At 39.8% G+C, this 24210-nt stretch overlaps 1 protein-coding gene across 1 annotated transcript in view; it reads left to right on the forward strand.

The window, feature by feature from the left end:
* The window catches only part of adck1 (aarF domain containing kinase 1), an 83340-nt gene that overhangs the window by 28379 nt on the left and 30751 nt on the right, over positions 1–24210 (forward strand). The window contains exons 5-7 of the mRNA XM_074692521.1: positions 11537–11695; positions 12458–12616; positions 16129–16245. Of these exons, the coding sequence (XP_074548622.1) occupies positions 11537–11695; positions 12458–12616; positions 16129–16245 (435 nt within the window). The remainder of the gene's footprint in view (positions 1–11536; positions 11696–12457; positions 12617–16128; positions 16246–24210) is intronic.

The raw sequence follows: 24210 nt of genomic DNA on the forward strand, positions 1-24210 counted from the left end.
GCTGGAATTTGTCCTGGATAGGCAGAGACTAATGGTGTCAATAAAATTTCCAATCAAAAAAATCTCTGTCATCCCTAGTATTGACCAGCTGTCAGTGTTTCATCTTTAAAGGGGCTGTTAGGAGTTTGAAAGCAATCTTGAAAAAGTCTTCTAGATATATGCCTGTTTGTAATCCACACTTTAAAATGAGATTATCAGCACCAATATTGCTGGTTACAGGTTATTTTTAATTGCTACTTCTTAGCTTCCCAATGGGGTCCACCAGGACCAGATTGATCTGCGGCACGTCTAGGTCTCTATGACAACACCACACCGGCTGACAAAGTTTAGTAGTGAGAAGAGATAAAACACAGAGATCTGTGTTTGTCTCTGCTGAAAGAGATTTCTGTGATTAATTTTGTAGTGATGGTGGACACTGGAGCCTAAGTGTCAGACAGAAAAAGGACAGAAGAGCAGAAGAAAGAAATAAGGGGGAGTGATACAGCCCGAGCTAAAGGCTAATTAGCCTTTAGCTCGGGGCAGGGGCTAAACTGTTTGTGATAATGTTCATTCCAACACACAGTCAGCAGTTATTCTGCAGTGGTCTGTTCAAACTTGAGAGTCTATCGATAAAATGAAGAGTGAGGTTACGTTAGCTCTGCTTGCTAGATGACTGGCAGGACATAGCTAACCAGGATTAGCTAACTAATGTCACACATTACGAACATGTCTTAGAGCACCAGGCTGCCAGCTGAGCTAAATATAAACAGCTACTAAACCACATACAACCTGACAGTGTTTACTTGTTTTCACGTTAGCCTACAGAGCACAGGGCTAGCATATAGCCGGCTGCTACAACCTTTGCTTGATGTGAAGTTTCAAACTGTAGCACTACATAACTGTACTGATAAATACCTTACCTCAGCGCATTGTATTCAGTAAAAAGTTGTCTAGAACAAAGAAAATTTGTCCGTTTATCTCTCCATTTAATTCCAAAACTAACACACGCCTCGCAAAAAGTAATTTACAACAGTGCGCAGAGATTCCGGGCCACAAGATGGCGAGGGAGTGCAATCAAAACACTCCTCATAGCATCTTTAAAGCAATAGCAATCCATGTATCCCTGTAGTATCTTTACATGATTTACAGCTCAAACAAAAAAAAAAAGATAATCGTTTTTTTCTCACAGGTGTTTTAGAAGACCTTAATTTTAGCCTTTGTCAGAAATGCTTTGTTTTAGCTGCTGTCGCTTTAAGGCTTCCCATGCCACAAACTCCCGTCCCTCTTATGGACCAGCTCCAGGAGGCCTGTCAGGGGCGAAGCTGTGGGACAGACCTTGGTTTTTGAGACATGCCCTTCTATATGCCATGAACCAGTAAGGAGATCCTGATGAGATGATGTCATTATTTTGAGTCCTGTAAAGATCTCGTGAAGATCTCATGCTGTTTATAAACGGAGTGTTTTCATCAGTTTACAGACTGATTCAGGGATTTCTACATCACATGAACACGTAGAGGTTTGAAAATTCAACAAATTTGGTCTAAACATCCAGCATTTTTACTTCATTTCCATGTTTAAAATATGGGACGGCAGAATAGCCCCTCTTTAAATCTGACATGGATTGGTGCATCATTCAGAGGGAGGGACTTGGCAGAGGGACACAAGAAGGGAGAGCAGAAAGAGGAAGGCGCTTTTTTTCACTGTGATTTTCATGTTGTTTTCTGCGCCTTTAAAGATAAAAACTTGAGTTCTGTGCTGTGAAGGAGCACACACAGGAAATACTCATCACTGCAGGCTGCAATGATAATATTCTTAAATGGCTTCTGAATGTTTTCCTCATGATTGTCACTACTAAGCTGAACACCTCATCATGACGACTGTCACACAGGTGGTTTTATTTCTTGCTAATGCACTCCCCTCTTGTCTCATCTGAAACTATTCTAACTGAGCTTACGCAGGTTTCTGAGTCATTTCCAGGGTGTCTTTGTTGTAGCAGACAAACTCAATGGCGTCGTGCAGTGTGTCATAAAGCAATCAATGGACTTTCACGCTGCACAGCGCTCAGAGGTCCTCAGCAGGTGAATATTTGTTTAATGAGAGTGTTGTTGGAGTAATTTCCATGAAGGCCACAGATATGGAAGTTAAAACTTAAGAAACTTGTTTTAAAAAACTTTATTTTTTAGACAAGTCTGTGGAAGCTGTTTCAAAAAGCCTAAAATAGGCCAAAAACAGGCCTAGCACAGATGAAACACAAAACAAGCTCTTTATAACCACTTTGCTACAAGCACTTGTCTCCTCTTTAAGTGTTGAATCAATGAATCCGTCTGCAGTGCATTAAAGCACTATCAAAACCAGCACAGGCTGAATCTCCTCCATGCTAACAGGCTAACTGTGGTGTTTCACATAACAATGCCAGTCTTTTTTCATCTTCGCTGAATGGCCTTCCTGTTTGGTTTACTGCCTTCTTCTGGTCTGGCAATGTAGTCCAATTACTTTCCCCCCTGTTTTCTCACTGGCTTAGTTTGTACAACCTCTGCAGGACTTCAGGCCTTGGTAGAAATGCAGACAACACTAGGCCACAGGAACCATTTAGTTCCTGGAATAGTAGCCCCTGGTATTTGAAGTTCCTAGAAATTCTGGTTGAATCACACCTTAGTTGTCAGATAGGATGTCATTTTCTTGCTGCCAATCAAATTTTCCCACTCATTCAAATAGTTACCTGAACCTGAATATGGAAGAAACCTACAAGCAAAGAAATGAATTTACTCTGATTGGTACTAAAAACTGATATGAACAATCAGGTAAAAGCTGGTGTGTGAGCCTTGTTTGAGGTAACACTTTTAATTCTATAAATGTTCTACATCTATAGTATGAGTACGAGCTGAATCCTATCAACACAGCTTTCTCCCCTTTAATTCAAATACACTTCTGCAGATTTCTCTCTCTCATATTAATCATTTTCTTTTAAATTAAGGTGTGCATTCAGTTTGATTTCCTGCTGTATTTGTGCGGCTCATCATTAGCCCTGAAAAGATGGAGATATATCTCCTCAGTGTACAAAGACGGCAGCAGAGTGAATCAGCCCTCCTCTCTTTTGGAGTGTCAGGGAAAGAAGTGACTCTGATGAGCGGTGCCAGGCAGCTCTGAAGTCAGCCGCAGCATCATTTCCGCTCAGCTACACATGCTTCTTTTTCAACACGTGTATTCATTCTCATTTCTGTTGCATATACAAGTAGTGAGTAGAGAGAAGTGTGCGGTGCCGTGCTGTTTTCAGCACCATTTGTGGCGACATATGCATTCCCACTGTGCGTGGCTTTGGAGAGCCGAGCCCTCGCTCTGGCTGTCATTTCCCCTCCACAGTGAAACTGCTGAAAGGCCAGCTTGTGCAATATGTCGTTTTACCAAACAGAGTCTGTTTCCAGGCATCTGATCGTTACGCTGACGGGTGCTGAGGCGTAACTTTACACAACACAAGTTGCATTATGGGAACTTGGGGTCTTTTCAAGGCAGGGTGGCACAAGTAGAGGGACATCTGTGGACGTGAGGGTTCAGGAAGTAGAAGGATGACCTGATAACAGTCAGCTATCAGCCAAAAAACGTTTTGGTGAACCTGCTGCCAGTGTGCAGTCTTCTGTGACCACAGTGGATGAAACTGTTTCCAATGGACATGGTTCTTTGGCATTTGGGTTGCTGTAAATGAGTTCTTCTTTAAAAATGAAGTGGTGCTGCTTTCTAGTGTTATCTGCCCTGAAGCTGATTCAACACTACAAACTGTGGCTTATAAAAACACCCTGTGTTCATTTTTTTACCAGGTTTACAACAGGGGGTAAAAAATCCTTCAAGAAATCCTCATCTACAAAACAACAAGCTGATAAAAACAACAAAAAAGCAAAGTTTACCAGTACTCATCTCAGTAAATCATTTCAGTTTCTTCTTTCACTGAGCTGCTGATGTGGCTTCTTTATTCCTTTTTGGTCCTAGTTTTGTTAGGATTGGGGCAAACATCCACACCTGCTAAAAAGCTAGCTAGGTATTCCAAGTAGTCAAAACAACAAATGAAGATGTTTCACTGTAAAATCTTCAGTTTGTCTTCTGTGCTGTGAGCCGAGCTGACACTATCTATAACAGTGAGGAGATGTTGGAAACGTTTGAGGCTGCACATTAGATCCATGCAGTTAACCGGAGCAAGAAGCTTGTTCATTATGAACAACCAGCTTTATTTGATTGAAAAAACCTATCACATTCTGTCATACATTTTTAAACCCATTACCAAAACATCTCCTTGACACAATTAACTCTCAAATTTAGTGATGCTGAAACCAGCTAGCTTCCAGAGGAAGGTATTTACGTTTCATAAACAACTAGTCGGACCACTGTACCCAGCCATGAGCTGAATAATTACCCCCCTCCAGCTACAAACAATCAAGTGGTCCCAAAACGTCAGTTTGTTTCCGTAGCAGTTGCATGAAACAGCTCCAGGGCGAGGTGCAGCTGGTGGCATCTGTCTCGATCTGCATCCCCGTGTTTCTGCAGAGCAGCGTGCTCAATATCTGCTTTTTTTTGTTGTACCCGAGGGGCCGTTCACACGACAGTGGTTTTGGAATGAAATGCACAAGTATTGTTGCGTTTTGGCCTCGTGTTTACATGAAAATGTAATTTTAGCTAATAGAAAACGCAAAATTTTGAAAAAATCCTGCGGAGTGGAATTTTTCTGAAACGCTGTCTCCACTGTAGACAGTAAGCTGGCGTTTTCAGTGGAAATGCTAACGTCATGCTCTGCTCCGAACAAGCACATACAACAGTACAAAAATACCATTGTTACGATGGTTGTTGACTACCTGCTTGTGCTGCTGAATCTGCTGAATCTGCTGACTGTTCTTATACAAAATGCGCATGTGTTGCTCCACTTTTGCACTTAGTATTCCCCAATACACCAGATGATCAGCTCAACTCTACTTCGGTGGAGATCTCCCAAAAGCAGCTTCTGGACAAGACAGTTATAGCGCCAAATACAGGCCTGGCATGCTTACTACAGTGTTTTCAGTCCCTCGGTATTCCTGTGTAAACTCAGATTTTTTTCCATTGTGTTTTCGCTTCATTTTAGTGTTTTTCGGATGAAGTGTTGTCATGGAAACGGTGCATCAATCCCTACAGCCACAGTCTGGCTGGAGTACTGCATTACAACAAGGCAACAGTAAAACAGTGGGAACATGTAATTTTTAAGATGAGATAATATTTGCATCAACTCTTTTTCTTTTTTTAAGAAATGAATGTTCAAGTATTTGATAATCAGAACACATCCTTATTTCTTTAGTACCGTTTGATAATAATTTGTCACGTTCATGGCATCTTCGAGTCTAAGACTGGGACAGAAACCTGTACAAGATGAAAGACATTTTTAACAATGTGGATTATGAAAAGATAGTGAAATAAATGCAGAGTTTTGATGATGGTGATGTTTTGACAGATTAGACACTAACAGTGGTTTTGACCTGTCTGCTGGTCTTGACTAAGGCATGCAGAGGTCTCATTGGCTCCATGTTTACTGAGTGTGTTCACACCTTCCTCCTTTATTAAGTGACCCTGAGCCTCACAGTAAGACAGTTCAGAGGGGACGCTGGAGTTTTTACTGTGGCAGCTTTGATTTCCTCTCCTCAGTAAAGTAATCTCTCTCATCCCTCCTCCTCTGTGCTGTGATGATTTATGTGTCTTCCTCCAGCTGGGGCTGTGGCCATCCGCCAGCAGCCCAAACGGCCACCTCACTGCGCTGACACAGACACCGCCGTGTTCCCGTCCAACACTGAGGCCTCAGGGGCCATTTTATTTGTGCCATAACTCATTTCTAGGAACGTATGTCATCGTTGGTCTGGTCTCTGGAGGCGTGGCCCACGCGCATACATTACCATGTTTATTAACTCCACAGCTGAGATTAACATGAGAGCTTACTGGGCGTTAGGAGAGTGTTTGTAGTCAGTAAAAAAAAAACAAAGAGGGGAATGTTTCAGCTCTACAAAGAAGTTAAACTAGCAGCACTTAATTTAATTTCTAACATTTTCTGAGAATATTTAAATTCTAAATGATGAAATTTCACTGGGATCCCCCATTGTTGTAAAAGTGGCAGACCCACTAGAGGCATGACAATCCATGAAAGCTCTTTTAGCATGTCAGATCCCACTGGAAGTTCCTCTTCGTAGGGTGCAGACAATTTCATTCCATCTAACATATTAACATAATGAGTAACTCAGCTGTTCCCACAAAGGATCCTGTGCTGCTTGCATAATTCATCATCTGATGGCATCTTCTTCAGGGCTCATGTTCAGCATCTACCTGATGGGCCAACATCATGTTCGAATTAGCCTCTTTTGATGTTTCACAAGGTACCATCAGCAGGGGAATTTCTCTCTACGGTACAGTCTTAGGTATGAGTGTGTAGGGAGGTGTCCAGTCTCTTCTCCAGTGCTGTACTGGTTCACTCAAATCAGTAAAAATGGAGCTAAAGTCAAGGATTAGGAGTGAGCCTGGAATAAGCTGTCAGGTTGTACGTTTGGACCCAAGCTCCATTCAACAAAAAAACACTGAAGAAGATCATTTCTTCCTCTGTTGAGGAGAGACCTGACAAAGCTCAACTTGCTACTGTTGCAAATCTGCATCATGATGTCATTATTTGAAACTAATGATCCAGTTAATTACAAGAAAATCAGCTTTTTCTCAGTTTGTTTGCCAGAGTTTACAGTGAAACTGAGACCACAGACAGGTCAACAGATGCAGACAAAGGGGCAAATTTTGCTTCCCATGAACATGTTGCTTCTGAATTTGTTACCTGAACTGTAAACAATGCAGTGCATGGTAAAGGAAGTCATGGTTCGGTTACCCTGATGCCTAAAACGTTGTCATCCCACATTACACAATTATGAAATCGCCCCCTGTAGGGCAACAAGACTTCCTACTGATGCACCATGGTGAAATTACTTGACTCTCCTGCCAACTATGCATTTAAAATCCTTTAAAATGACTGATGCTTGTTCTTCTGTGAATGAATGCTGTTAGACGCTCTGCTGTACCTGTTAAGAGACCAAAGCAACACTCAAACTTCTCGTCTTTAAATGAGCTGAAGTACACTCTGAGTATTTAAATTAATGTATTTTCAGTTCACATCCTCCACCTAAAGTGAAAGTTTCTTATCTGTCTGCAGAAATGACAACTCCACCTTTGCTCTATTGATGAAGATTCTCTTTCCTTCTACCTCTCAAACTGCAGCGTTATGACCCATTGGATCAAAAACACACACAAATGTCCATGCCTTTGTATGTTTTCATCCTATCAAAATCAGGATTCTTTGTCAAAAAATCTTTTTTTTTTTCAAATTCAAATTCTTCATTTCAGTCTTTGTTTAAAAACTGGATTGGAAAAAAGTTACCACTCTTCTCCAGCAGGGAGTGAAATGTTTCTCATGTAATGTGCATTTTATGGGAAAATATAGCTCCTGATATAATCTGTAGACATTATCATCATTTAACTTTTTCTCATGGTCTGGTGTTAAAAAGACAAACTAAAAATTGCAAAAATCATAAACATTGAAGAATCACAATTCAAATCGAACCCACACCCCAAAAACCGTGATAGAATTGAATCGTGAGAATAGCATATCGCCCCAGCCCAATAACCATAGTGAAGTCCTGGCAAATATGTTGCTTTTTCGAGTCAAGGGGCTGTGTTTGAGTCTCAAGTTCCCCAAACTTTTTGCTACAAATCTCAACTTTTCTATGGTTGAAAAGTGATGGAAAATTGATAAAGCCTGTTACTGTGAAAAATTATGAATTTTCATGTTAGATGAGAAGTGGAGTTACAAGCACATAACTTTTTGCACAATCACACGTCTAAAACTTCTCATCCCATGTGGTCAAACAACAGTTAAATGTAACATCCCCTTTCTTGGCATTTTAAACAGACTAAATGTTACATCTTGATTTAAATCATCACATATTAAACTGGTTATAGAGACATAGAGTGAAAACAGGCCACTTTGACAGTATTTCTCAAATCTGCTGTTATTTATGATCTGAGCACTTGATGCAAGGACCTGATAGATTCTGGCAAAAGATAAAGGTTGAATTGGTTTTGTGAAAAAGAATGAGCTTCTACTTCAGTTTACATTAGCTTGTAATGATTAATTGCTAAAGAGAATTAAACAGATTGCAGCTCTAACCTATTGGGGAACATAATCTTTAGAGTCTGAAAACTCAAAGAGAAGCATAAGAAGTCTAAAAGAAAAATAATTCACTGACATTTTAAGATTGTTGCTTTGCCTTTTCGCACATGAATAAGAATCCATCTTTTGTGTTTCACTGGACAGACTTCCTAAAAGCCTCCAAGGTTAAAACAGTTTAGTCTGTGAGTGCTTCAAAATTAGACAAATGAAAACTGAGAACAGGACCTTCTTACAGCTCTGAAACCTCAAACTCACCCCGGTTCAACCGCAGTCTCCAAATATCTCCCATAGCAGTGAACATGGTTTTATATTTCCTTTTCAGACAGAAATTATATTTTGTTTCTGCAACAAAAAACAACATTTTTTGTGCCGTTCAGCAAAAAAATCTTTGGTTTGAGATGACCAAAATGACCATGGCTTGAGTTGTGATTACTTAAAATGATATTTTGATTAAACAATTTATAAGTGAGGAGAAAATAAACTACCAACAACTATTTTCACTATTTGCTTATAACTTGAGCCACTTCCTGGAGCAGCAGATTCACAGATGTGCTGGTTTTGAGCTTCTGAAATGTAAATATATCCTACTTTTTAATTTTTTTTTAATTTTTTTTACTGAAGAGTCTTTAAGTTCTGGGAGCAGTGATGGATTATGACTGTGACTTTATACATATGTTACAGACCGAACAGTTAATCCATTAAGTGATGTGTAATAACCACCTATAGCAGCCGTATCTGCTCCTGCTGTAGTCTGAGTGTTTTCTAATCATCCTGCTCTTCATCCCTCTGAAAGCTAACACAGCATCATTGTATCTGGGAATAACAGCAAACACATTAATGCGATGCAGCGTTTTAAAGCTGTTCCTCTCTCTGCGCGCTGTCGTTCCTCGCTCAGCGGACAGCTTTGTTTCTGTACTACAGAGCGGCCTCAGGGTAAATGTGGAGGCTCCAAAGCACACAATAAGTCAGTCCTAATGACTCCCGGTCCCTCAGGAGGCCTGTTTAACCTTCAAACCCACACACTCCTTTCTGTGTGTGTGTGTCCTGTGTGTCCACAGAGATGAGTGGAAGCTAATGAGGGACCACCTCTGCTCAGAGGGCTCCCTTGATGCTAATAGCTCAGCGCTGTGATAAGAGATTTGGAGGTGGGCAGAGTTTATCAAAGGCAGCTGTTTCTACTGTAGCAGCATCAAACCCTGAGTTTAGTTCCATATATTCATCTAATGAGAAATACTGCTCTCATCATACACAGCAGATTGTCTGGATAAAGTCTTTGGCTGACTCCTAGTGATCTTCACGCTGCTGCCGTCCTGCAAACAGTCACGGGTTGATTTAAAAACAATCTCCCTGTATTGTTTTTGAATATTTTAAAAGGAGGAAATTACTCCTATAGAAAAAAAAAGAATCATCAGTCTGTCTTTTGTAATTACTCTCGTCCTCCTGAATTAAGCACACTGTTGCTCTCCAGATGATTGTTTTTGCAGCTCCTCTCACGGTTATTAGTTTTAAGAAGAAACAGACAGTGTTGTCGAGTACGAGAGAGAACGCCTCAGTATTAACTTTCAAACTCTGTGACCTCTTTCTGGGAAAAATTAGAAATTCATTACCGTAAATATACTGGTTTAAATGATGATGCACAGTACGCTGGATCGCACAAATATTATGTTTCCAACTGAGCTATGAAGGGGGCAATGATAACAGCATTTCAGAGTTAAAGAAATACATCTCAGCCTCACAAAAACATCTTGATGGGGTTTTGGTTTTTATAGCAGATGTTGATGTCCCACTTCTGAAACTTTAAATCAGTTTATTTTAACAGAGTTGCCTTAAAGGTGGTTTACTCCATTCTTTCTCTATAAGGATGCTGACTGCCATTCTGTTGTCACTGCGTATAACAATCTAAACTTTTTTTTCTTCTTTTGGGGTGGGGTGGGTCCATCACCTAGAGCAACTATAACTTTTGAACTTTTATCTCATGAACCTTAAAAGCAGGAGGACTTTTAAATGGATATGAAATAGTCCCACTCACATGTTAAGATCATATAATGTTAAAAAGGAAAAAAAGGATGTCATTTCCTCTGTTCAAAGTGAGGTTGCCACAAAAACTGCACAAACCCCCCCCCCCTGGTGACTGGTTGCAGTATAGGTCAAAAACTCTATCTCCCTTTTCATTCCAAAGATGCTGTGGTCATACTTTAAAAAAGAAACACACCTCAAAAAAATGTTTCATATGAAGATATAATTTGGCTGTCTGTCAAGTCCACTTTTCTCTGAAAAGTTTTTTTCTTCATCAGTAGAAACATACATTTGTCTTTATCCATGTTTTTCTTAAAGATTTCATTGACTTCTGGCTACACAACTTCTCTCTGTGTGCACCAATTATGATTAAAATACAGTGCATGAAGAAAGTATCCACAGAGCTTCATTTCTTCCACATTTTGTTCAATTCAGTTATTTTACATATCACTTCCTAATGACAACCTGGGAAAAGTTTTTGTGAAATTTTTGGTGTGCACACTTTAAAATATTGGTGGTTCACAATTTAATTTTATGATATTTTAACTCTTTATTTTCAATGTCAGATTAGTTTTAACTATTTTTTAAAGTAGGTTTTCTAGATTAGTTGAGTTTTTTTTTTCTTGAAAATGCTTAGTTTTGCTTTAGTTTTTATTAGTTTCTGAATTGGTTTTGGTCTTTTTTGTCATATGGAGAACTTGTAAGGGACAGGAATAAAAAAAACATGCATTGTGTATAAAAACCCTAAACATCATACAATTTTAAAAATATATTCACAGAGGACAGATGAACAAGCATCCTCATAAAAACCTCTGGCCACTAGGTGAATATTAAATTAACAAAATAGTGAGTTTATGTTTGAGTTAGATTAAAAATGATGAAATCTAAAGACATTTTTCCTTAACCTTATTTCTTTTGTTATTTTTAGAATTGCACTAGACTACATTTTCTAATCATTTTTTATAAAGGCCTGTTTGTATTTTTATTTCAGTTAACAAAATGCTTTTTCCCCTCCCATCATGTTGGTTTTGATTAACCACAATCACCTTGGTAAGTACTGGTCCATGTGAATGTAAAGAGCTTCAGACCTCTGCTGAGCAGAAATGGAGAATGAATCACTCTGTGGGAACATCTCTCGTGTTTAGCCTCCTTCTTTTGTACAGTATCTAATAATAGCTTGTAAACAGAGTTGATCAGATTGATGACTCCACTTCTCTCCCACTTTCAGCTTCACACCCATTTTCCTCCCGTCTTATTTATCATTCTCCATCCCTCGTTTGCCCTCTGCTCCTCTGCTCCCCTCCTCCCTCCTTCTCTGTGTCTCTGCTGCAGCTGTCAGAGTTATTTGTCTCCTTTGAGGAGAAGCCTCAGGGTGCAGCCTCCTTAGCTCAGGTCCACAAGGCAGTGTTGCATGATGGGAGGACGGTGGCCGTCAAGGTCCAACACCCCAAAGTCCAGAGACAGAGCTCCAAGGACATTGTGGTGATGGAGGTGAGTTTGTTTCAGTTAAACTCCTGTAAAGTGACACAAAGTGGAGGCGTGTTTGGCTCATGACCCAGAGGCTGAAGCGCCTCAATCGCCAACAAAACTGAAGAAGACATTTGTTCTCAGAATATGAAGAGTCTGGCTTCACCTAAGTTTTCTTATCTGGGATTGGTCGCAGCTGAAAGGAAAGTCAATAAACACTTAGGTTTAGCACATTTATAGCATGGATACATTTTCCCCTTTGGAAATTATTTCCTGAGTTTCCACAAACTCAACCCTTAAAGAAATGATAATTTTAAAAATTGAAGTGAAAATATTTGTACAAAAAAGAGAGAAAAATTCTTAGGAACAAAATACTGTTCCACCTATAAATAACACTGTAGTTACAGAGAGGTTTTTACAGGTAAATGTGCTTTGTATTTCTTTTTGAGGCATATTATAAAATAATTTTAAGACTACTGGTTTTGTATTTTTTAATAACCTTTATGGACTCTCAAATTTGAGTTTAAGCAGGAAATATTCTCTGTAGCAGTTTGGCAAAGTTCACAGAGCTGATGTTTTAATCCTCTGAATATCAGGCTGTTTAGCAGCAGTTTCCTCTCCTCAGACTCTCAGAGTAATGAGCTTTCAGTTTAAAGTCCTGTCACTTTCCCTCCTCCTAATTTATCCTGGCGTACAGTGTCAATCTCTGACAGGACACCGCCGTGTACACACAGACCTGTTTTATTGTACATGACAGAGAGGCTGATTGTGATTTGTAATCTGAAGGTGTTACTGCGAGCCGTCCACTGGCTCTTCCCGGACTTCGCCTTCATGTGGCTGGTGGAGGAGGCCAAGAAGAACATGCCGCTGGAGCTTGACTTCCTCAATGAGGGACACAACGCTGAGCGGGTCGCCAAGATGCTGTCCCACTTCCCTTTCCTCAAGGTACACACTCCAAATCATATCTTCATTGTCATAGCTGACCCATGTTACTGAAACGTGTACACATAAAAACAAAAAGCCTGTCTGGTTTAAAGACTCAGGAATATAAACTCCTCTCAGCACAGTTAACGGAGTTCAGATTATCTGACTCCTTCTCTGTTGTCTCTTCTGACACACGAGGGTCAGCAGAACACTGAAATCATTCCTCTTTACCCGACAGAGTTGGACTTCACGCCAATTATCGTTTAATTTCCTGGTGTCCTTTTTCTTAATTCGCCTGTGTGAGAACTTTTATTAGCTCTGCTGGATGTGAATTAGACTTCTCTTTCCTGCAGCTTGTCTTTGTTCCATGTTCAATCCCAGAGGTCTAAAACTTCTCCAGTTTGACTTATTTTTGTGATTTGCTTCTTTTTGTTCTGAACTTTTGAATTGTGCAAAGTGGTTTATGATGGAGACATGAAACTGGGCAGAAGAGATGGTAACACTTTGTAAATGCCACATACATGTTTTAGATCTTTATTTCATTAATAACTGGAGTCACATCCCTTCTTCCTCTAATGCCATGTATTATACCTAAACAGTCCCTCCACACATAAAGTAGATGCCAACCAGATCACCTGGTCTGATCAGCAGGTGAGCTAAGACACATAAACAGAAGTGAGGGAGCAGTGAGCTGCTCAGGTGTTCAGCCGCAACAGCTCATCGACTAAGGCTGAGCAGTGTATTGTTTCAGTATCGTCATCCCAATATGGGCATGTGCAATATTCATATCGCAAGGTTATACGATACGAATAAAAAAAATCAAATTTTTCATTTCAGTCTTTGTTTATAAACTGGATTAGTAAAAAGTTACCACTTTTCTCCAGTAGAGGGTGAAATGTTTCTCTCTGACTCACGTGATGTGCATTTTTTGGAAAAATTTGGCTCCTGATACAGTCTGTAGACGTCATCATTTAACTCTATCACATGGTCTGGTGTGAAAAAAGCAAACTAAAAATCGCAAAAATCGTACATATTGAAGAAGGGTTACTTATTGAGGTCCAAGCTACGATCTTCTGATAGTCCAATTTATTGTTTATTTCACGCCCTTCTTCACATGCCTTATGATTTCATGAGCTGCTGTAAAAATTGAAACAGTTGTAGTTTAATGCCATTGTAATCCATTGCTTAAAGTTTGCTTCGCCTTTGTTCTCTTTCCAAGGCGGACTATCTTTACAAAACCCATTGTGCTTGTTCTAGAAATATCTCTAACATTACTTTACATTGATTCACTTCTCTGGCAAAAGATTATTCAAGCTACAAAAAAGGCAAAAAGGAGGAGCCACTGCACGTCTGCTCAGTCCATAGACTGTATTCAGAGTGGACAGTGTGGCCCCGCCATTTACCATTGTACCGTTTCAAAAATTCCCCTTTCACAGGCGCAGCCACTGTAGCAGTTGTGCAGCTAGAGTCTGCGCAGGAAAGACTGTGAGGGATTCTGGGAGAATCTGAGTGGAGCCGGGTGACAAAAATAATAATAATTTTTTTCTTTCGGGAGTCTAATCACTTCTTGACTCTACCTCCCGACATATTTTACAATCCCCCCCAAAAATACACAAGAACGGCATCTGTCAATCATCGTTAAACGTAATGTAAAGCCTTGGTATTTAACCTCGTATAACTTATGAAAACAAAACTTTTCAGAACTTTTCTGGTTCTGTTGGGGAGATGGATTTTTTGACCTATACTGCAGCCAGTCACCAGGGGGAGCATTTTTTGTGGCGACCTCACTTCGACTGAGCAAGATGACATCCATTTTTTTTAACGGTCTGTGGCTCAGCCTTAGTGTGCGTGCTCCCACTGTGTCTGGCTCTTGCGCACATGCTGGAGGGGCATGGCATGTTAACATGTTAATGTTGTTGCACCTGGATTCCTATGCAGTACTGAAATACCCCAGATATCACTGTACAGCTTGTCTTTTCTCCTTGAAGGAGCCTTTTGAATTTTCTGGTAGTAGAGTTACGGCAATTTAAAGATCAGCTGTAAAATGTTTACGTGTTGAAAAGTGTTAAAAAGTGTTAAAAATGTAAAAATGAGTTGTTAAAAAATAGTTCAGAAAAAGGCTTTAAAACAGCAGAAAAGTAGCCACTCATGGCAGTACTGGACAGGTGTATTTTTAAATATGGTATCTATTTTTTTATCTGTCTGACTGCTATTTAACCCTGACACTTAAAAAAACATCAAACTCTATCAGAATGAGGTTGATCTCTCTGTATTGTAGTCAGACATGTAGTAACTAAAACTGAGCCTGTTAGCAGGCAGAGACAAGCTTTTTTGTGGCACACTCAGATTGAGCACATTTCCTCCTGGGGATTTTTGCAGCTAGGTTTCTACTGGGTTAATCAAAAATTTGTATCCCTATCAGTCATATTTATCTCTGTTTTTGATAAAAAAAAATGAAGTTCTACTTTTAAAAACACTGAAAATACTCTGTTAGTCATGAGCTCCTTGAAAGAATCTCCTCTCTGATAGCTGTTGTGTAATAAACACTGCTGACTGATTCCTCAGAGGTCGGCTCATCCTGACTCAACAAGCTGACTTCTAAAGGCCTCGTAGAAATCTTATTAGCCTCCTTTCATCTTTTGAAAAGTTTTGATTAATAGAGATATAATTAATATCTGACATGCCATGTTTTGAGAAAGCCAAGTGATTGAAATGTCATACTTGTGACTTTCTCTCCTTTAGATATAGACACAACCAACAATAGTCAACAACAGTGACGCCACGAGAGATGACAAAGTACTGAGCTAAATATGGAAAAGCCTTTGTTGTATACAGAAAGGGAAACTTGAATGCGTAATAATCCGGATGCTATCACACAAACACACACTCTCTCACACACACACAGAGTTATATAATCTGAGAGTTGTGGATAAAAACTAATCAGGGTCCCAGAGAAAGGAAGATTGTGTGGAGCTTGCTTTAACTGTGGTGAGATATGAGGGAGGACTCAGGTTATCTGACAGGCTCTGATTTAAAGCACAGTCACCACATTTACATTCTCTGTAATGTTAAGAATAAAGCTGCTCATCATGGGGCTGGGCTGACTTTCTTCTATCTGTTGGTTATATTCCATGTGGAAAGTTTAGTTGTTTGTTACTAATCTGTCTTAAATGAAATAAATGTAACCTCTAGACAGAGTTAAGTTTTTTTGAGCTGTTCAACAATTCAAATCATTCCACTCTTCAAATAGACTGAAGGTCAAATCCTAATTTTGCTTTTTACTGTAATGCTGAAAGCCCACCCTGTGCATCACATTTTAAAGAGGGTGTATTCTGCATTTCCATATTTCAAACACAGATTTTAAATGAAAATGCTGGATGTTCAGATTAAACCTTTGCAGGTTTTCAAACCTCTACATGTTCATATGTTGTAGAAATCCCTGAATCTGTCTGTAAACCGATCAGTTCTTTCTCAAAAACTTTCACTTTCAGACAAACATGCTATAATTGTTTTGACCTCCTTCCTCTCTTCAGGTTCCCACGATCTACTGGGATCTGTCCACAAACAGGATTCTGACCATGGAGTTTGCTGAGGGGGGTCAGGTGAACGACAAAGACTACATGAAGAAGCACAGCATCAACGTCAATGAGGTAAGGCGGCTGCTCTGCCAGCTGTCTGAGGAGACTGTGACGCCTTGCTGTCAGTGTCCGATGCACAGAAGTGTTATAGTGGGGCAAAGGGTTCAGTTTGGGACAGAGGTAGTAATCGAGGTGTAATGGAGATGAAACTGGTGTCAGCGCACATGTCAGAGCCAGGAGAATAGAACGTGTGTGTGTGTGTGTGTGTGTGAGAGAGAGAGAGAGAGAGAGAGAGAGAGAGAGAGAGAGAGAGAGAGAGAGAGAGAGAGAGAGAGAGTGAGAGAGAGAGAGTGAGAGAGAGTGTGAGAGAGAGTGTGAGAGAGAGAGAGAGAGAGAGAGAAAGAGAAGATCCTGCTGTTATCGCACCCACTGCAGAAAACACTGATATAACCTCAGTGAGACAAACCATCAGAGTTTAAGCGACCATTTGAAGCCCGACCATCCCACATGTCATGTTAGAAATGCTGACTCAGCCTAACTTCTGACCAACCCAGGGTGGGGCTGAGGTGAAAAAGGCCGAAAAATAGATTTTATCTATTTTTGCACACTTGCACACTTTTTGCTTATTACTTGTGTACTTTATTTACTTTCATCTTGGCGTCATTTTTAAAGGTTGCAGCTTGGTTTGCACATCCTGCCTCTCGTCACATCACACACTGGGACCTGAGTATCAGCTGCTGATGGATTCAGTGTTTGAGTAAAAAGGTTGTAGTGGTGATGGAGCTTTGATTACCATACACACATCAGAGGAGGAACAAGGTTTGAATTATCTTAATGAAAGCTGTGCCTTCAAAATAAGTCTGTATTATCAAGATGTAAGCCATCAGGATAAATATCATTTGAAATTAGTTTAATATTGGTCTAAACGTTGCAGTTAGTCTTAAAGTACACCTCTAAACATAATGTCCGACTGAGAATTCTCCCTGAGTAACCATCCACACCATCAGATGTTTATTTTAAACACATTAAAGAAGTATTTGAGTCTTATCAGATTACATTTTTCCAAAGTGAGTCCTCAGTTTTAGGTTTTAAGACCAAAAATGAACCTTAATGGATCTTTATAAACTCAGAATACATCACTCTGTCCAATAACAACAAAGAGCTCTCCTCTCCGATACCTCTTTGGTCTCATTGTAGATTATCAGACCTCTGACTTTTTAATATCATCACACTAGAGGAGCACTCACAGCTCTGATCCATCATAATGTGTTCTCCTCTGCTTCAGAATCCACAGGTTAAAGGTCCCATATTATGCTCCTTTTCTGCAGTTTAATACGGATCATTGATGTCTTCATGAAATTGTAGTAACATGTTTTGGTCCAAAAAGCCATTAGATCAAGCACAGCAGCATTGTTTCCAGGCTCTCATAGCCCCTCTGTTCAGGTCTGATTTAGTGGGTGTGACCTTCATATGTAAATGAGCCACCGCTGATACAGCCCTGCTCTTCGCATCACTGAGAGCGGCGCCACAAAACCATGACTACCGAGATCTGAGTTCACAATGTTTAGAAAACAGCGACTCTCATTTACCGTAACATTACAGGCTGAAACAACAGGCTAACCGCAGCTAAAGTTAGCATCCTGAAGCTAACACAGAGACAGGGGGGACACTGAGGAAAAGCTCTTACATCTGCTCCACAGCACACAGCATTTAAAATACTCACATTTCCAGGGTCCCAGGTTTGTTGGTGGATGGTTGGTAATGCGCCTGGATTCAGGACCAGTCTATTCGCTAGCCCTCTGTTGTTCTGTCCAAAGTTGGAAAGGCAGTCAGCCGTGAAGTGACTAGCACACATGCACAGTTTTACTGAGTGTAGCTGGCACATTTCCTTGATAATTGAACTCTAGACACTTAGTCTTGTCTTCTAAGATGGGAAGCTTGTGCATGCAACTATGTGGCTGTTTCCAGCCAAAAACAAAGCAGTGATGGCTCTTCAACTTCAGCATTCTCCTCCCCACTGCGGGAGTGATTTCGGGGGTATCTGCTCCGGTGGACCAATCAGGTCAGACTTGAGGAAAGAGGAAAGCCAAAGACCCATAAATTTCACTAAAAGACTTAAAGTGATTTTTGCATAATATGGGACCTTAAAAGTAAAAAACAGGAGCAGTGTGCCAAAGACATGTTTTAATTCCAAGTGTGTCATGAGTCTTGATGCATTTAAGTTGCCCCAAATCATCCACAGGTCTCTGTTTAGCCCAGTACACAGTAGTATTGTCTGAATCATGAGTAAGATTTGTCTAGCTCTGAGTTGCAGTCTCATTGTATCCCACAATGCCTTAAAGACTATGGGACTGATGGTTACTCACTCACTCAAAAAACAACCCCCCAAAAAAACAATGAACAGACAAGAGGAGTGAGACCAGCCATCAGAAATACAATATGTTTAATAAAACTCAGAAAAAAACCCAAAAGCAAATAATTTGCAGCATTTTCTACCAAATTAATGCTCTTTTTAAATAATTAGTTCTGGGTGATGTTTCCTTTTCCTGTGTGAAACAGACATGATACTTCAGTCTTAATGGATGAGTCGAGTTATGGAGCATATTCCTTATTATGTATGTTATAGATGATTATTCATCATCTCAATTAGTGTAAATCTGCTTTGTTTTAAATTAGTAAACCAAAGTTAAGCTGCATTTGATAAATGTGCCACAGTTTTGACGTCATTATCCAGCAGGACAGCAGGAAGTGTCCAAGAGGGTTTTTAACTATGCTCACTATTTCTCACTTCATTCACTCACTTGGTAAGGAAAAGTGTGTGTGTGTGACTTCTTAGAGCTGTAGAGTTATTAATGAGCGGAGGTCTCCTCCTCTCCTCTCTTAAAATAAAACTAAAGCATTAAATCTGGCAGAAACACAAAGTGAGTGAGTTTCATAACGAGCTGAAGTTTCTCAGTTGTGCTTTCAAACGGACATCAGGACGAGCTGCAGGCGGAGCTGCTGCTAACATTAGCTCTGTCCTCTCTCTGAGCTCAGCTTGTTTTTGGTTTTTGGTTAAAGATTCTTTCGTTATTGATCCATTTCAAGAAATCGAAGGGGAGCGAGACGACACGTGGAGGTCTCCCTCTCCCCAAAACTAACAGCTCATTGCTCTTCATGGCTTTTTTAGCAGACACAGATGTCTTCTGAGCTGCTTCAGGTCCATCCAAAAGGACCAAAAGACTGTTTATCAATCACAGTTTATCACTGCATTTTAACATTTAGTCATGATTGATCATGTTAAATGGCATTTATAGATAGATTGAACTTTATTTGTCATTGACATCTGAATGCTCTGTTTTAAATTATGTCTTTTAGTGATTCTGTAAAAATCAGTCTCTCAGTGTGCTCAAGCATCCATGTTCCATTGTTACAGACTGATGAAATCAAACCTCACCTGTCCCTCAGGTGTCTCTTGATACCAGATGATAATTGGTCAGTTTTCTGCAGTGTTACGTGCTGTCTAACTTCAGCAAACTCTGCTTCTTTTCAAGAAAAAATGTTCCCCATCAGGGGGGGATATGGGGAAAATATGTCAGGATTTTTTAATGTCATGATCTGGATCTTATCAGGTTAGTTTTTCATACTCAGACTATTTTGACCTGCAAACAACATTTTTAGATCCAAATATCTTTGATCCTGCATTCAGAACTATTTTTTATCAGTACCTTTTAATCTTTCCTGTAAGAGTTGATACGTTTCTGCAGAATGTACAGGGCTTAAGCTTTATACCAGTAGCCTATGCACAGTCCAAATGTGGTTAATGAGATGTTACTTAATGTCCCAGATGCAAACACAGATATAAGAACAATGAGAGGACAAAATCAACTTGACAGCTTTTGAGGTTTTTTTTTTATAAGTTTAACAAACAACACAGCTCTTAACATCTCTCAGACAGACGAACTAACTCTCCTCAAGCTCTCTCTTATACTTTTTCACAGACCCTCAGTGATGTCATCGTGCTTTCTGTTTTGGCTCCAAACTATGAGTGATTCCACTTCACTATTAAAATGAAACTTCCTGTAAACATGCTTATCAGGCTGACACATGTTGGATTAAGTTATGCCGAATCTCCTCTGTGGCTTCCAGGTAACCCACCTTTGGGTAACCTTTCCCTAACATCATTTTCAGGCCAGATTGTCCTGTGTAGCTGGTTTCTTAAATAAAACACTTTTAAACTCTCACTACTATCATCTCAGGACAAACTGAACGGACGCCTGGTTCCTGTAGGTTTGGCACTTGGCCACAACACTATACTTTGGTTTGGTCTGTGACCTTGACAAAAATGTAAATGTTCACATCTTTTGGGACATGATTAATTTCAGTGCCACAATGAAAACATTGTGAGATGAAAGCCAGGGGCTGTAAAGAAAATAGACCCGGGCCGGGCCTAACTTTATGCACCTGATTTATAGAAATACAGTGTGTTTACCATTAAAGTCTGCATCTGCAGCAGAACAACCACACAACAGATTCAATGTCTGTCAACAGTACTCCCCCACTGTGTTGGCAAATTACTTGAACTACACACACAATAACACACACTTACACCTACACACCCACACACAAAGGAGATAGGGAAGACAATGACAAATACATGGGGAGTTATAAACAAATTATTATGCCTTTCAGAGGCACACACACACACACACACACACACACACACACACACACACACACACACACACACACACACACACACACACACACACACACACACACACACACACACACACACACAAAATACAGAAAAGAGACTATGTGGACATTAAACTGTAATGAGTGTTATAAGGCAGCTGGTGAGACACAATAAACACATAAAGACAGAGTGGGGAGTATTACTGGGTGACAGTGTTGCATGTTGTGTGTTTGTGTGTAATCATAAGATGGATGAGGGCCTAAATAGACTTTCCTCTGAACTTGGCCTCTTGACGTGAGCAGAATGAGTCAACGCTTTGCTCCAATTTTCTGCATTCTCCCCCACAGAGGGATGATTTCAGATACGCCTGCACGCTTTGAACAGACCACATTCACAAAGTGGAAGCAATGTTTCAGCTGAGCCTTAAAAATCTCTGACATTCTAGTCTAAGCTGGTGGAAATATTTCTAATGTGATCTCCGTTGTGTTTAATGCAATATAATCACAGGCTCTTTGTTTATCTGTCTGCTGCAAATTGAAATGAATTTGCTTAATGAGATGAATTTATGGCAAATCTTACAAATGGGATCTCAGGGATACAAAACATCTTATTATGTAATTCTAAGTCTTATTGCTCACAATGGCTTAATGGCTTAGATATCTTAAAGCAATATACACAAACTATAGAGATGGAGCGCTGAGTCATTCTGTGTGAACAACGCCTGCTGGAGGGGAAAAATCTGTGGGACTTTCTGCTGCTAATTGCTAAAGTGCTCACAAAATGACTGTTAAATGTTAAAAACACAAGTTGTCCGTGTAGTAGGGACTATTTTATCAGGCTGTGCCAACCAGAGAGGGAACTGTACAAGGAAACTTCTTATTTTTTTTGTAGTCATGATAAGGCAGCCTTTTTTCAGTGTCTATAGTTTGTCAATGGAAGACAGCTCCCCAGAAGTGAAGCCAAAACCTGTGTAGGGATGGGTATTGAAAATCGGTTTCTGAAGGGATAAGTGTTTCAGTCTATTGGCATCATTAGCCTTTATGCATAATGATTCCCTTATTGATTCTTTACATTATGCTTGAACTGCCAGACCTTTTGTTAACTAGTCTCCTGAAGCTTTCTTAGCTTAGGTTAGATAACAGTTCCCCCAAGAAAACTCTGATTTAGGATTTTCTGCTTGAGGTTTCACCGAAGAACTGAACACACAAAGAAATGTAATTTACTTTATCACAAGAGATTCCTATTCAATACATTCAACATGGTACACATCTCCTTATTTACTAAAAAATGATATAAACAAAATAGCGCTAGCTGGTTTCTAATGTATATAGGAAATTGCTTTGTAATGCTAGCGGTTGGCACACATCGGTATAACTTGGACTTTACAACAGAATTTAAACTTTCATCTCAGAAACATATCAAAGTATTTTTTTTGTAAACGATACGGAGAACTCCAAATTGGGGATGCACCAATCCAGCTTCTCTGGTCCCGATATCAAAACCTGGGCTTTGGGTATCAACTGATACGGATCCTAATCTGATACCAGTATCAAATAATAACCTGCATACTCCACTGTGGGATAAGATTGGTAATGTTCTGAGTAAAAAACAAAAATGTGTACATATGGAATTACTGAAGTTAATATTTATTTAATATGTATTTAAATGCTTCAGAATTTACAAAAATGACTATTTGATTGTACTTTTTTTTTTTACCTTGTAGACTAAGTCATAGTTTAGCCTTAATGTCAAGTTTGGACCGATCCTTTCCCTCTGATACCAGATCCAGCTTTGAGGGGCTGTTCAGTTCTACCTGATACCAGGATGGGATCAGTGCATCCCTACTCCATTTGTCAAAATACTAACAGACAAATGAAAGAAAAATTGCATGCAGGCTCATGGCTTGCTTCATACAGTAACTACAGTGAGGTTCCTAACAACTCAGACAACTGCTATAACCACTTCCAGACACTAGAGGGCCTACTTTGGTTGATAACGTAACAAAACAGTTCATAAACGTCATATGCTGTGCCATTTTTACTTTACAACACACAACACTTCACAACATCAGGTTTTCTTGAGACTTTTTGCACTTGGTAGAAACCAAGTCTGATTTACAGGATGTAACTAACCCATCAGCAGCTGTTAATGAGAGGAGTGTAAAATGCTTCCTCCATCTCTATGTGCCTCTGTATATATACAGTCAATATTCTGGACAAATAAGTGAGTGTCAGTATCTCACAGTATTCCTCCTGCTGATGACTCAGACCTCACTGCTTGTTTTCTCCCTTGTTTTCGTAGAGGTTTCATATTTGGAGGCTCATAAAAACTCTGTTCTGGGTCATTTTTCTGTTGTTGCTGGCAGACAAAAAAGGTGACAAAGAGACAGTGTCATGTACAAAGTCAATGGAGAGTGATGAATTGTTTTCCCCGTAAGTTTTGGCAGGACTAGATATGCTCTGTCTTTATTAATGGTGGGGAAGAATCTCTGAAGACAAATTTACATGTCCGGTGGTAAATAACCTCATAATATCCAACCCTGCGAGTGAGACGATGAATTATGATGCAGAAAATCGGTTTCAGAAAATAGTTTTGGGACTGTTAAAAAAGGACTAAGAAGGAGAGAGGAGGTCAAGTTAGAGACAAATTGACAGGGTCTTCTTGGCTGTCAGGCAAAGGCTGTGTAAGATGATGTCTGTGTCCTTGTGTAGACCTTTGGTCATACAAACAATGATGACAGTGTTGTCACGTATTAAAAAGCTGGTAACAGAAGCTCTTCTTTGAGTCTTTCTGTAAACTAATCACAACAGTCTGTTCCGATAGTAGCACAAGACCTTCACAGGTCTTTCTAAAAGGATAAGGTCATTGCTTCACGAAACCTTGGAGGCACAGGCTTCAAACACCTAGGCCTGCCTATTGCTCTGCCCCTGACAGGCTTCCAGAGAACAGGCCAATCAGAGAGAAGGGAGTTTGTAGATTGGAGAGCCTTAAAGAGACAGCAGCTGAACAAAAGGCATTTTACACAGAGGCTGAAATTAGGGTTTCCAAAACATTAGTGAGAGAAAAATAGAGATTATTTTTGAGGATGTAAAGACTCCATGGGAGGAACAGAGAGACAGAGTTAAGGCTGAGAAACAAAAGCACAATACTCTCTCTTTGATGTATATGGCTATCAATCCAGTGCTACCAGTATCTTGACTTGTGAATCAAATGAAAGTAATGAAATGCCATTTATAATCTGACTTTTAGATTTATTACTTAGATTAAAGCTGCACTGATAATAAATGTGGTCTGAAGCCATAACTAAGAGGTAGAGACTGCTTCAGAGGGTTTGTTCTGTCAGATACAGGTTTTATTAT

This window comes from Halichoeres trimaculatus, unplaced genomic scaffold (assembly GCF_033239565.1).
Source record: "Halichoeres trimaculatus isolate MK-OKI-2021-1 unplaced genomic scaffold, fHalTri1.1 fHalTri1_scaffold_17, whole genome shotgun sequence".
Lineage (NCBI taxonomy): Eukaryota > Metazoa > Chordata > Actinopteri > Labriformes > Labridae > Halichoeres > Halichoeres trimaculatus.